The following is a 13,008-nucleotide window of genomic DNA, read 5'->3' on the forward strand; positions in this document are numbered from 1 at the left end:
GTAACCTGGTCGCCTCTAATTCACTGCTACAGCATAGCAAAATTTATAGCTTTGCCAGTCAGGTTATTTTCACCAGCAATCAATAAAAAGAAAGTACAGCAGAGCTTCTTCAACTAATTAGAGAGCCACACAGTTCCAAAATGTAACCCTTAAAAGCATAAATAAAAATAGAATTCTAAGTCCAGGCAGATGTACATGCTGGTTTAACTGTGCTGAAGAGTTGGCACATTTATGATAGATGGGCATGCTGTAATCACATCCTGGTCAAACTGTAGGAAAACTCTTACCTGTGCCTTTGAAGACAGTTTGGAAACTTCAGGTGGTTCAAAACGCAGCCACAAGACTGCTGGCTTGGTAGGATTATCAAGTATGAATTACTCAAGTGTTGAAAGAGCTTGATAAGCTGCTGATTTAGTTCTGAGCAAAATTCAAAGTGCTGGTTTTTACCTTTCAAAGACCTACGTGGTCTGGGCCCAGGGACTGTCTGCTATCCTATGAATCTAGGCAGCTGTTGAGATCTTCACCAGAGGCCCTGCTGTGTTGCCCCTGTCTTCTGATGTGAAGTGGCAGCTATGAGAAACCACACCTCAAGTATGGATTTCCCTCCCTGCATCTCTTCTCCTGAGAAACCTGTTGAATTGAAATCTGCCTTTCTCCCAGAACAGAGTAGCTCAGTGTTCAATTAGTTCCCCTCCAGCTGCAGAACCCCACTTTGTTCCCAAGGGTCACCCTTGAGAGCAGCTTTGGAAGGACACAGGGAGCTTAAAGGGAGAATGAGAGGTCTGTTCTGGGAATGCCTTCAGCTCATAGAATCCCTCCCAACTGTCTTAAAACTGTGGTGGTGGTGTGACCTCCCTTTAGCATAAGCCTGCTTAATACAGTTGTCATTGGAGACTTCCCACACCAACAGCTCTCTTTTTCTCCTTTTTTGTGTAGGTAAACCAGCAAGTAACAGTGAAACGGAAAAGAGGAAGGCCCCGTAAATATCCACTGCCGGGTAGGTTTGATGCCGCATCTCTGTGGCAGACGCACACAGTCCTCGCATCCAACTCAAGAGGTTTGTTTTCCTTTCAGGTCAAGATTCAGAAGCTGATGCAAGAATTGGAAATGTAAGCATTTGACTGGATATTAAAATGCGCGCATGTTGTGGGAAGCTGTCTTTCTGTGAAGCGGTATTTTTTTTAAAAAATTGACCGGCAAACGGAAAGAGTGCTTGAGCGCCAAAGACCCATTAACCTGATTTATTTATTTACTTCATTTATACCTCACCTTTCTCTCCATGGGTGGACCCAAAGCAGCTCACATTGTTCTCCTCTCCCCGATTTTATCCTCGCTATAACCCTGTGTGAGGTAGGCCAGGAATGTGTGACTGGCCCAAGGTTGGTTTCCGTGGCGGGAGGGGTAGTGTCTCCCAGTGTCTAATTTGGTTCTTTCATCACTACACCATGCTTAGCTCTCTTTAGCTAAAGGGGGCTAAAGGGGGCTCAAACAACAGTCCTTTCCTTCCCACACCATGTGGGGAAAGTGCTTTTGGAAGTTCCGTCAGTTCCCTTCAGCCGAGTCGTCAGTGGGTGTCTCCTAGACTTAATGCAAATGCCTTGCTTCAGCTGAAATAGCCCTTGCCTGAAATAACGGGCTCTTGTTTCTGGCCCTCTAAAGTAAGAGCCTGTTCAAGTCACTGTGCTTCTTAGACGGTTACTGCAGTTAACCACGGGACATCCTGGCCCAGTTCTGGGTGCTGCACTTGCAGAAAGCTGTAGGCAAGTCAGAGCAGGATCAGAGAAGGGCAACGGGTCTAGAAAACAGATTCTGTGAGGAAAGGTTGAGGACACCAGGTGTGTTTATCCTAGAGAAGACTTGACAGTGAAACATAATCTGCAAGCACCTGAAAGCTGCCCCTGAGAAAGGGCCAAAGACGTCTTGTCTGTTGCTCTACAGGGCAAGACTAGATCTAGTGGGCTCAAGTTACAGAAGGAGAGATCTCAGTAGAACCTGAGGAGAAACTTCTTAATGGGGAGAGCAGTTTGATAATCTCTTTGTCAGATCCATCTGGCAGGGAGAGCTGTGGTTATCGAAGGCTCATACTGCATTGGAATTGGATGGTCTAGCTGTTTGGCTGCTACAAACTAACAGGGCAAACTCCTTTGAAGCCAACTGATCCACACACCAAAAGGAGATGTTTACATATACTAGCAAAGGAATGTTTTGATTGCTCCCTCCCCCTTCCTCCCCCTAATTGCCTCTTCTCTCTCCTCCCCTTCTCTCCCTCCTCTTCTATATTTGACCAGTCTCTGTACCAGGCATCTGACGAAGAGAACTTGATTCTCGAAAGCTTATGCTACAATTTAATTGGTTAGTCTTAAAGGTGCTACTGGACTCTTTTCGATTTTGCTACCACAGACTAACACGGCCAACTCCTCTGCAGTTTGATAATGACTTTGGTTTCCTAAAGTGGGTGACAAGACTTCCCTCTTAACTAGAGGTCTTCAAGCAGGGGATGAACAGCCATCTTGTCAGGAATGGGCCGGCTTTGGATTTCTTGCGCTGAGCAGGAGCGTTGGGCTCAATGACCTATGAAATCCCTTCCAACTTTAGGACTTGGGGACATTTTAAATTTTCTGTCTGTCTTTTCTCATCCTGGTGTATGCTGAAACTTTGTGAGCTGTGAAGTGATGCCTAGGAATTGGCCTAGAGTATAAAACCTGCTTTATGCAGGTTTCTCTGCTTCTGGTCGCTTGCACTGAAAAGTGTCTCAAAAGTTCTGTCTGCGGTATTAGTCCTGAGATGGCCCACTCCCACGTGCAGCAAGATGCTGCAGCCACCTGCACACGTGTAACCATACTCTCACGTGGCTGCCATCTACGTGTTGTCCACAGAAAGTGAATTTTGGCAGATGATCCAGAGCAAGCTAATAGCGATTGGTCTTCCTACCTGCCCCAGTCTGGCCTCGGGCTGGTGGAATCTGCATTAGTTTAAGAGACAGAATGCCCTTGTACCATTTTTTAAAATTTTACTTCGTTTATGTCCTTCCTTTCTCGCCTGTGGATACCCAAAGAGGCTTGCATCATTCTCTCTTCCTGTTTTTCCTTGCTACATCCCTGTGAGGTAGGTTAGGCAGAGAGTGTGTGACTGGCCCAAGGTTACCCAGTGGGCTTCCGTGGCAGAGCAGGGAACCGAACCGGGGTTGCCCAAATCCTAGTCTGTCGCTCTAGCCACTGCACCACACTGGCTCTCATTTTTAGAGCACATTCCAAGTATTCCAAGTTGTTAACATGCACCATCTCAAGAAATCTATAAATCAACCTTGAAAGGTGGGCCAGTATCATCATCCTCATATTGTCAGTGCGGGGGAACAGAGGCAGAGAGGAATTTCCAAAAGCTACCCCATGAGTTCATGGCTGGGGTGGGATTGAGGCCAGGAATTCCCCAGCTCGTGGAATTTACCTCAGTACCAAGCATAGTTGCCTAGCTTTTAAATACAGTAAATGTAGCCCTGTGTCTCTGCAAAACAGGGGGAATGTTTCACACATTCTAAATATGGACCTAAGATATTTTAAAATATCTTTCTCAAAATGTATCGTGCGAGTGTGGCAAGCACAGGGCTTTTTTTCAGCTGGAACGCGGTGGAACGGAGTTCTGGAACCTCTTGAAAATGGTCACATGGCTGGTGGCCCCGCCCCCTGATCTCCAGGCAGTTTAGATTGCTGGAGCGGCACGGAGGGCAATCTCAACTCCCCTCTGTCTGGAGATCAGGGGGCGGGGCCACCAGCCATGTGACCATTTTCTCTGAGGGCAACCCACTGAGTTCCACCACCTCTTTTCCCAGAAAAAAAGCCCTGGACGAACAGATGTTTGGGGAAAGCACCAGGATTGGCCCCATCTCCCTAGACTCTTCCTGTACATTCAGTGGCAAACCCAAAGTTGTTCCTGCGCAGCTTTTGATTATAAAATACATTTTAATAAGTTGGAATGAATTGCATGTTAAATTTTTTTCCCCTTTATTTTTGTCCTATTTTTCCAAAGCCCTTTTTGTGTCATTTATATTTGTAATGTCTTAATTCCGGTTTAAGTAGTCAATAATAATTACATTTATAATTAAATAATAAACATTGTTTTTAATTAAATACAGCAACCTTCCTGTCCTAAAAACAGAGACAAGATTCCTCCAAAAGGTAATGATTCATGTTGTTTTTCCTTTTTGCAATAGAAGTCAGAGAGAATGGAGCGGAAGAGAGAGGCCCAACTCACCTAAAGCTTTGCTGCTTCAGATCTCATTCTCTGAGCTCACACTGATACAGAGATCCATGGCAGTTCTAATGCCAGGCCTCCCCCATTTTCTTCAGCTGAGGGTGAACTTCTTTTGTGTGACTCCCTGAATCATCGTGGAGTATGATCCTACAGGTCAAATCCGTGCACTTTCCCCTCCTGTCAGCATTTGACTATTTAGATATTGAGCAGTGCAGGATCTACTGTGACATGGCTCTTTCCCATATCACTCTGTTGTCACTTGAATGAAGTGGATATTTCCTACACAACCTGATTCTTCTGCTGAAAATAACCATCTCAGCCACCCTCCCGCACTTTATTCTGTTCCAAGTCAGCATTTACAGCTGACAGTGTTGAAAATTCCTAATTTTCAAAAAGCTCAAAGACATTACTTTAGGCTGCCTTTAGCTTACATCTCTACCACAATAAACCTACATTTTGCTTTAGTGTGTTATGGTGAGGTTTAGAAAACCAATTTGGAAAGATTTTTTTAATAAATGCTATTTGATTGTCTTAAACTTAAATTGAGATTTTTTGTAGGGCTTCTGGTTAGCAAAACTCTATTAAAATGTTACCTGTAGAGTTGCAATCACACAGGGTTCTTACACTTTTTCTCCTTTTTAGTAAAAAACACACTGCCTGGAGATGGAAAAGGCCATGTAAGTACAAGGACTTTTAGAGCAAGTAGTTAAACATGTTAACTAGAAAGCAAGAGCTGGATCTAATGCAAAATTTTGCCTGCACTGAAGTTCTTTCATAAGCAGAAACCAGAAAAAGATCGCCGTAGTCCCTTGTGCTAAGACAAATTGGTTGCATTTGCATTTCCACTTGCACCATGTCATATGCAGTCAATTTCTGGGTACTATAAAATAGTGGGAGGAAAGTATTAGGTGATGTACAAATCCTTGTGCACGTGGAGTTTTGCTAAGTCTGTTTATGTTTCCACTTTTGCATCGCTGAATCCAAGTTCAAATCTTGTTCGCTTTAGTGATTTTTGCTGGAGATCACTTCTGGCACCATCCCTGATGAGCTTAGTTCCATAAGAACGTCCTTGTTGGCTGCAACTGCAGTCCATCTAGCCCAGGTTGGAGGCTCCTAACATCAATCATCCCCATGCCTCCAATCTGGGCGTGAAGGTGACAGGCCCTGTCATTTCTTAATAGCTTGCAATCTTAGGGAGGTTGTATTTGAATGGAGGTTCCATTTAACAGTAGTGACAAGAGTGTTACAGTCCAGGTACCCGTTAGCTGCTGGAGCATAAAATAAAATTGGACCTTGAAAGCAGAACCTGAATTGCTCCAAAGGCAAGAGGCAGGTTTCTCCTCCTCTCTAACTCTTAGAATAGTTTGCTGCCTACCAGCTGTTGCACCCATGGACATGGCTGCTGGGTTGATCATAGATGGCCATCCAAGAACTTGCCTCGTTCTTTTTCCTCCTTATAATGCCATCTACGTGGGTGGCTGCCAGTGCCTCTCGTGTCAATGAATGCTGTAACTGAATTATGTGTGATGTTAAGACCCACTTCCTTTCCCCCTAAATCTGTTGTCAGCTTGGTCGGGCGAAACTGAGTTCAGAACATTATGAATGAGAGGGGAGAGGTCCATTTGTTTCTATGCTGCGCATAATTTCACACATTTCATGCTCTGTGCCATCTTTGTCATTTTTCTCCATGCCAGAAAGCTCTGGACTTTTGCTGCTTCATTGTCTTAGCTTCATTTATTTCCAACTGTTAGGAAGCTGAAGAAGGGAAGATGGAGGTGGTGGTGCGTCGAAGAGGAAGGAAGCCCAAACGACCTTTTATTCCATCACTGGAAATAGGTAAGGTGTGAGACTTCTGCTTTTTAAAAACGTTTTTTATTGTTTAAGGTGTACATTAGCTGAGAACAAGATTAGTTTTATTATTCTTTCACATTCATGGGGGAAAATCATTGGGTTATGGCTAAAGTAAATATTATGTAAAAATGTGCAAATTGGCGTAATCTCATGTCAGGATTGGTACATCCCAGCTGCTTCCCTAGTTCTTTATGAATTCTGGCTGTGAACTAAAGAAGTAAACTGTTGCAATGTGTTTGGAGAGATTAAGTCAAACAAGTGTAAGTTAAAATGCTAAGGAAACGGAAAATTACTTGTTCTACTCCCAGGGTCCATTTAGAACTCCCCCTCGAAAATAAGCGTCTGTATCCTTTTTGGAGGCTTGGGTGGAAATTTGAGAGCATCTATACAATGTTGCAGGAACAGACACACCTGAGCCAGATAGAAAACGTCAGAAGCTGGCAGCTGCTGTGGAAGAGGAAACAAAAGACCAGGAGGAAGGCAAAGAGAGTGGCAGTAACGGAGGAGAAGACAATGGCGACGAAGAGACACATTCAAGAGCCACAACTAGGGCGGCCTCAAGGTTAGAAGCTCAAAGGTAACGGAGACCCTCCTAGACTCTGCCTGGAAATCGTTACTGCTTTTAAAAGCTTGTGTACGACCTTTCTAAAGTTCAAAGCAATTTACAGAAAAGAAAGTAATACAGTATGTTTTGCACCTAAAAAAAGGTGTTGATAAGCAATTATACTCAACCAGAAAAGCAAAAATTGGTTCCAGAAGCCACCTAGAAGAAGTGGGACTTTTATGGCCTTCATAAGAGCTCCAAGGAGCTCAGCTGACGGGGGAAGGGGAGGGGTGATGCTTAACCCTACCCTCATTCTCCACTTTTTCACTGCCTGCCAAACAAACATAAAACTTTCGTGCTGTAAGTTCGAGGCACGCTTTTTAAAGAGGAGACAGCAGCTTAAAACGTTCATTGTCAGGATCCAGAAAAATACTTCAGATCCAAACATATGAAAATATCTAATTATTCCTGCTTGCTTCTGAATAGCCAATCTCAAGGAATTTCCCTGAAAACCTCTGATGTTTTGAAGTTAGAAAAATTCTCTCTTTTTCTAAACAACCGTCTCCACATAACATGTTCTCTGTGTATCCACTTATTTGGCCTTTCAGAAATGATTCACTAGGAAGTACTTGCAGTGAAAGATTTTTTCAAAATATACTGTAATAAATGTGGGTTGTTGTTGTTTTTTTCCAGAAAGCAGCCCAGCAAACCAACAACACGTGCAGCCTCTAAAAACCAAAACCCAGTTTCTCCTACAAATCGCCAGACCTTAGCAGGGAGAAAGCCACTCTCCCTTGCAAAATTGAAGAAGTCTCCTCTCTCGGCACTGTAAGTATGGAAATGAAATCCACTGCTAGCTTGGATATGTTTACATCAGTTTCAGTTCCCTTACCTCTGTTCCTTCCAGTAGTATATTTGACAGTTATTTGTTACTTGCATTAGCAGTCCTCAGTTGTGGGCCCCCGTCTCAGTATCTCAGCCCACCCAGATTGGTGTCCGCTGCCAGGTTCAGGATGGTCTATTCTTCTGGCCGAGATCTTTCTCACTCTGCCAAAATACTAAAACTTGGGCGCATGCAATGGGCAGCAGATTCAGGACGGACTAAAGGAAATACTTCTTTACACCACAAGGTCCTAGATCCAGAGGAGTTAGCCGTGTTAGTCTGTAGACGCAAAATAGTAAAGAGTCCAGTAGCATCTTTAAGACTTCATCATGCATCCGACGAAGAGAGCTGTGGCTCTCGAAAGCTTATGCTACAATAAAGTTGGTTAGTCTTAAAGGTGCTACTGGACTCTTTACTATTTTATAGAACAAGTGACTAAGAGATGGAATTTGCTGCCAGAGGATGTAGCGATGGCATGCTCATAGACAACTTTAAAGGGGAATTAGACAGAATTGGGGGGGGGCGGGGCGGTGTCCATCAGTGGCTACTAGCCATGGTGACTAAAAGCTGCATTCAGAGGCAGTAAACCTCTGGGTCCCAGTGCTAGGAGGCAACATTGGAGAACACTGTGGCCTCCCTGTCCTGTTTGTGGTCCTCCAGAGTAACTGGTTGGCCCCTGTGTGAGACAGGATGCGGAACCAGATAGACCACACTGGTCTGATCCATCAAAGCTTATGTTCATTTAAGGGTGTAAATAATTGCTGAGATCAGAAAATTAAGCAGGATTTTAAATACGAAAGGCAGTTCCTGTCCCAGACCAGGAACTCCTACAACTCTCAGTAGGAATGGGAGAGAAGCGTCACAGGAACCTGTCAGAAATAGTGTGTTTTAACTGGTTTGATTTGTTTACTGGATTGTTATTTATTTGCTGCCTTTAGTCCATAGGGATAAAGTCGGATAGAAATGTTTTAAAGAATTAAATAGGAACTAGGGGCCTCTACGACCCAGGGAGGACCAGATCCAAGGAACTGGTATAGGCTTTCCCTTAAGGTTGAGTAATCGTAATTCTTATATACGCTTGGGAGCATTTGAGCATTTACTTGTTTTTACAAGAAGCCTGTCATATAGGCCAGTATTATTGTCCACATATTGTAGGAGAGCAGAAGTGGAGCCGCTCCCCTGAGTGAGTCATTACAAGTTCTAAATCGTAGGCAACGTCCCAGTCCAGAGGTCACAATCACAGTGATTACCCCAAGTCAGCCCTGCTGTGCACTGCCGGTTGATGCTTAGGGAAAGCTCCCTTAGCCTTTGAGAAGGAAGGGGCTCTTGCCTCCAAAAGCCTATATAATGGATAACGGATCATTTCCTTGCTTCTGTTGTACAGTCATGATAAGTGGAGCTGTTAAAGGCACATTCATTCATGCCCCGGAGAAATGTATGGTCTAGAATTTAACAGTACAAAGAATCACGAGAGGCAATAACGTATCAAGAATATCGTGATGTTCTAACAAAATAGGGTACTAATGCAACAATTACAAAGTAATTAGCTTGTTCTTATTTCATCTGTGCACAATTTACCATCCGCATAACAGTCCATCCTGCACACCTTGACCTACAATTGGCATTGATGGACTTCATGCACCTTTCATCCATAACTGTTTATAAAAGCAATATTGAATGTTGTTAAATGATTGTTCATCAGTTGTATTGAATGCACGAGCACTTTATGTATAAGTCTGAAGGTGGGAAGTTTGCGTGTACCATTATGCTGATGGTAAATTGTGCCCAGATGAAATAAGAGCAAGTTAATTACTTTGTTATTGTTGTACTAGTACCTTATTTCATTAGACTATCACAATATTCTTGATACGTTATGGTCTAGAATTTAAGCAGTCCTTTGACCATATTGAGGAGATAACAGAGAGAAAGTGGGAGTGGCCAGGATAACGAGGGATGCAAGTCAAGATCATTAGGTGTGTTTAGAATGGCTAATGGCTGGAGACTGGGATTCTGAGATGGACTTTGAGGGGAGGGTGGTGAAGGGTCACCGTGGAAGAGTTGCAAAATAATAAAGAGTCCAGTAGCGCCTTTAAGACTAACCAACTTTACTGTAGCATAAGCTTTTGAGAACCACAGCTTTCTTCATCAGATGCATCGTCAGATGCATTTGACAAAGAGCTGTGGTTCTCAAAAGCTTATGCTACAGTAAAGTTGGTTAGTCTTAAAGGCGCTACTGGACTCTTTACTATTTTGCAACTACAGACTAACATGGCTAACTCCTCTGGATCTTGTAAGGGTTGTGAGTGGGCCTTCCAGCATAGGAGGGCTACAATGGAGAATAGGCAAGGTCCTTTAAGAAACAGGGCTGAGGGGACACAGTTCAACAGGTGAGTGCTGGTGGAACAAAGGGAACTCTGAGGATATAAGAGAAGGATTGGCATGGAGAACTTTCAAAAGGAGATGAGTAGGTATCAGAAGAGTGGCACCATGAGATCGGGAATGTGGTAGCAGCAAGAAGGCTGGAGTGAGCCAAGCAAAGGGCAGGGGAAAATTGTGCAGTATTGTGATTCTCTCCAATGAGTAACTGTTTAAGCTGGCTGAGAAGCTCTTTGGCACTATTCTCCCCCCCCCTCCACAAGTCAATGGAATGCCAGGGCCCCAAGCATACTTCTCTGTTGGATTCTCAACTTCCCTTTCTAGGGAAGAACATAGGCTCAGAAGTCATTGCTGGTTTTCTGTCCCCATGGAGAAACAGTGAACATTTTGGCTGTTTGACTTACACCCAGTTCCTTCCAGTGTAGTCTGATTGGCTGTTCCATTGGTGTGCATTTTTCCCCCCACTGGTTTTCAGATCAAAGTTGCATCCCACCAAGCGTAAAAGGGAAGGCAGTCCCTCCGTGTCACAGAAGAAAGGTCACCCAAGAGCAGAAGAGACGGCGGCCAAGAAGGCTAAGCGGTAGTCCTCCTCGTACCAAAGGCAAATGGGAGAAGAAAGCAAGAAAACTCCGTCTCTGTTAAACAAAAAAAGCCAAGAGGTTTTGCATGCGCTTGTTTTCCCAGTATAACATAAGCAGTGCGGAACCGTTATGTCACACATTTTAAACAGCTTTCCAAGCTCTTTGTTTATGCAGAAGAGTTACCTGCTCTGCAGACGTTTCCTTTGTCTCTCAAGCAGAGATTGTGAACAGTGAATTGCTGCTGCCGATGCTTCCAATCCACTCATCACCAATGGCCTCTTAATTGACACCTTTTGTACATAAACCATGTATTAATAAAAAGTTGTATTTTACATTTTATTTATTTAACAGCAAAGACTGGTCTGTGAACTTCGTTATGTTCTCCTCCATTAGTCATTTTAACTGGATTTTTAAATGTTGTGCCACCATCTTTAGTGTTGTGTGGGACTAGAGACGGGGGGACATTTTTCAACAGAATCCACACAGCGCCACTGGCAACTGGCAAAGTATTTTCTTGCATGTGTTCAATTCAAGTAGATTAGAAGAAGGAAGAGCCCTTGGTCCCTTCCCTTGTCACATCTTTCTATAAAGTAGAATTTAAGGTTGCATTTCCGCTATCGAGGAAATACATCCGATTCACTATTAAATATATTCTCATGTGTAAATTTTATCCCAGTATCCAAGTAGGTAGAGCGCACTTGAGGTAGCACTAGATTCCTTCGGACGAAACTGTTCTGAAGTGAAAACTACATCTCTGTCTCATTTTGAAGTTTTTAATTGTCCTTCACTCAGTATTTCCCCTCCTTAATTGCAACAAGCTGAAGTTAAAATATCCCATGTAGATCTTCAAGGCGGTTCAACACTGGTGGTAATGAAAAGCCCAGAGTCTGGCCCACTTGCCAGAATCTTTTACTAAACTTAAGGTTTACTTTCACGAGAACAAATCTTCATTTTCATATAAAGCTTTTTTTATTATTATTACTGTTATCAAAATTTGTCTCTTGCAAGGATGTGATAAGTTGCCAAATAACCTGAGATTATTTTAAAATGTTCATAGTCATATGTTTTATAACTAAAATCAACATTCTATGTTTTCTTCTCATTTTTGTTTTGTTTAGGAATTTTTATTGTAACGTGGATTTTTTCCTGTCGAATATTCTACTTTGTTTCTTACTGAATTTTTATATATAAATTATAAAATGTTTCCCAAAATGAGAGTTGTGTTATTTGTTGAGTTTCTAGATTTATTTTTGATTGTTACAAAGATTTAACTCATCTGCTGCAATTTATAACGGGACATGATGCTACCAGTGCTGGGTTACTCCTGAGTAGAGATGGGCACGAACCGCATTATGAACTTCAAAAACCCACGAAATTGGCGATCGCGATCCAGTGGTTCGTGATTGTCCTCGTCCAATGAACCACCGTTCGGAAGAAGCCTGGTTTGGCCGTGGTTCGAGAAGCCAGACAGTCAGGCGCCAGCAATCAATTCCCCTGGCAACGGAGCCAAGGAAATGCCTGGACTCTTGTCTGCCCTGCCCTTCTGTCGCCCTGGAAACCCGAATGGAAGCCCAGCTTACCTTGATCGGCAGGTCTTCCTTCCAACCACAGAGCTGCAAAGTAGTTACAAGTCAGGAGAAGACACCCAGGGGAGGGAGGGAGAAGGGGGTGTTCTGTAGCCATGAGCACTCCAATCTCATCCCTGCAAACCCTGATAGGCAGCTCTGACAGCCAAACGCAGACCTCCTGCGTTGCTCAATGGGACCTGTGCTTATAAATAGCTGTGGGCGGCCAGGCTGGGTTTCACTTTCAGCAAGCTGTGGAGTGTGACAGAGCTGTTGCTTGCTACTTGCTAGCCTTTGTGGAGAGAGAGAGTTTAATTGGAGCTTGGATCCCTATTGCAATCTTGACCAAACTTGGGCAATGGCTGGAGGAGAGCTTGTTAAACACTCCCCGGGAATATGGGCTCTCTAATTCCAACGGGGGCCGTTCTGATGCCCTCGAACCGGTTTGGCAGTGGGAAATGTTTGTTGCGGTTCGCGACCTCGGGATCATTGTCGGCACCGAACCACAAACTGCAGAGTCATTAAATTTTTTTGGTTCGTGCCCATGTCTACTCCTGAGTGCCATTGGTCTCAAAAGGGGATCCAAATGGTTCCCCTCTCTCCCATGGACGTGATTTGGACTCCAGAGCAGGTGCTCAGCCTTGGCTGGGTCTCCAGCCTTGGTGAGCCTACAGGCACCTATGAAATTTTGAGAAGGGGTGTTGTGCTCCATTCCAAAATGGCTTCCACAGGAGGAAGAGCCAAACACAACACCTCCCTCCTTGCTTTGCAAAAGAATAGCTGAAGGGAGAATAAAAAGAAATGAAGGAAAGCTAAGAGGGGAAGAAAGAAATTGGGGAATAAAAAGGAAGGAAAACAGGGAGGGGGAGTGAGAAAGAAACAAAACGAGGAGTAGAAGGAAATCTGAAGGGAAAATGGAACCATGATCCCAACCACTTCCTGGTCCTCTTCACCCTTTAG

General features: G+C 43.8%; 1 protein-coding gene across 1 annotated transcript in view; it reads left to right on the forward strand.

Annotated features, from left to right (window-relative positions):
- The window catches only part of BOD1L1 (biorientation of chromosomes in cell division 1 like 1), a 49,051-nt gene extending 37,353 nt beyond the window's left edge, over positions 1–11,698 (forward strand). The window contains exons 18-25 of the mRNA XM_054998858.1: positions 937–997; positions 1,075–1,109; positions 4,130–4,172; positions 4,891–4,925; positions 6,000–6,084; positions 6,499–6,676; positions 7,337–7,471; positions 10,378–11,698. Coding sequence (XP_054854833.1) covers positions 937–997; positions 1,075–1,109; positions 4,130–4,172; positions 4,891–4,925; positions 6,000–6,084; positions 6,499–6,676; positions 7,337–7,471; positions 10,378–10,486 — 681 coding nt within the window. The 3' untranslated portion in view covers positions 10,487–11,698. The remainder of the gene's footprint in view (positions 1–936; positions 998–1,074; positions 1,110–4,129; positions 4,173–4,890; positions 4,926–5,999; positions 6,085–6,498; positions 6,677–7,336; positions 7,472–10,377) is intronic.
- The last annotated feature ends 1,310 nt before the right edge of the window (positions 11,699–13,008 follow it).

This window comes from Eublepharis macularius, chromosome 15 (genome assembly GCF_028583425.1).
Source record: "Eublepharis macularius isolate TG4126 chromosome 15, MPM_Emac_v1.0, whole genome shotgun sequence".
Classification (NCBI taxonomy): Eukaryota; Metazoa; Chordata; class Lepidosauria; order Squamata; family Eublepharidae; genus Eublepharis; species Eublepharis macularius.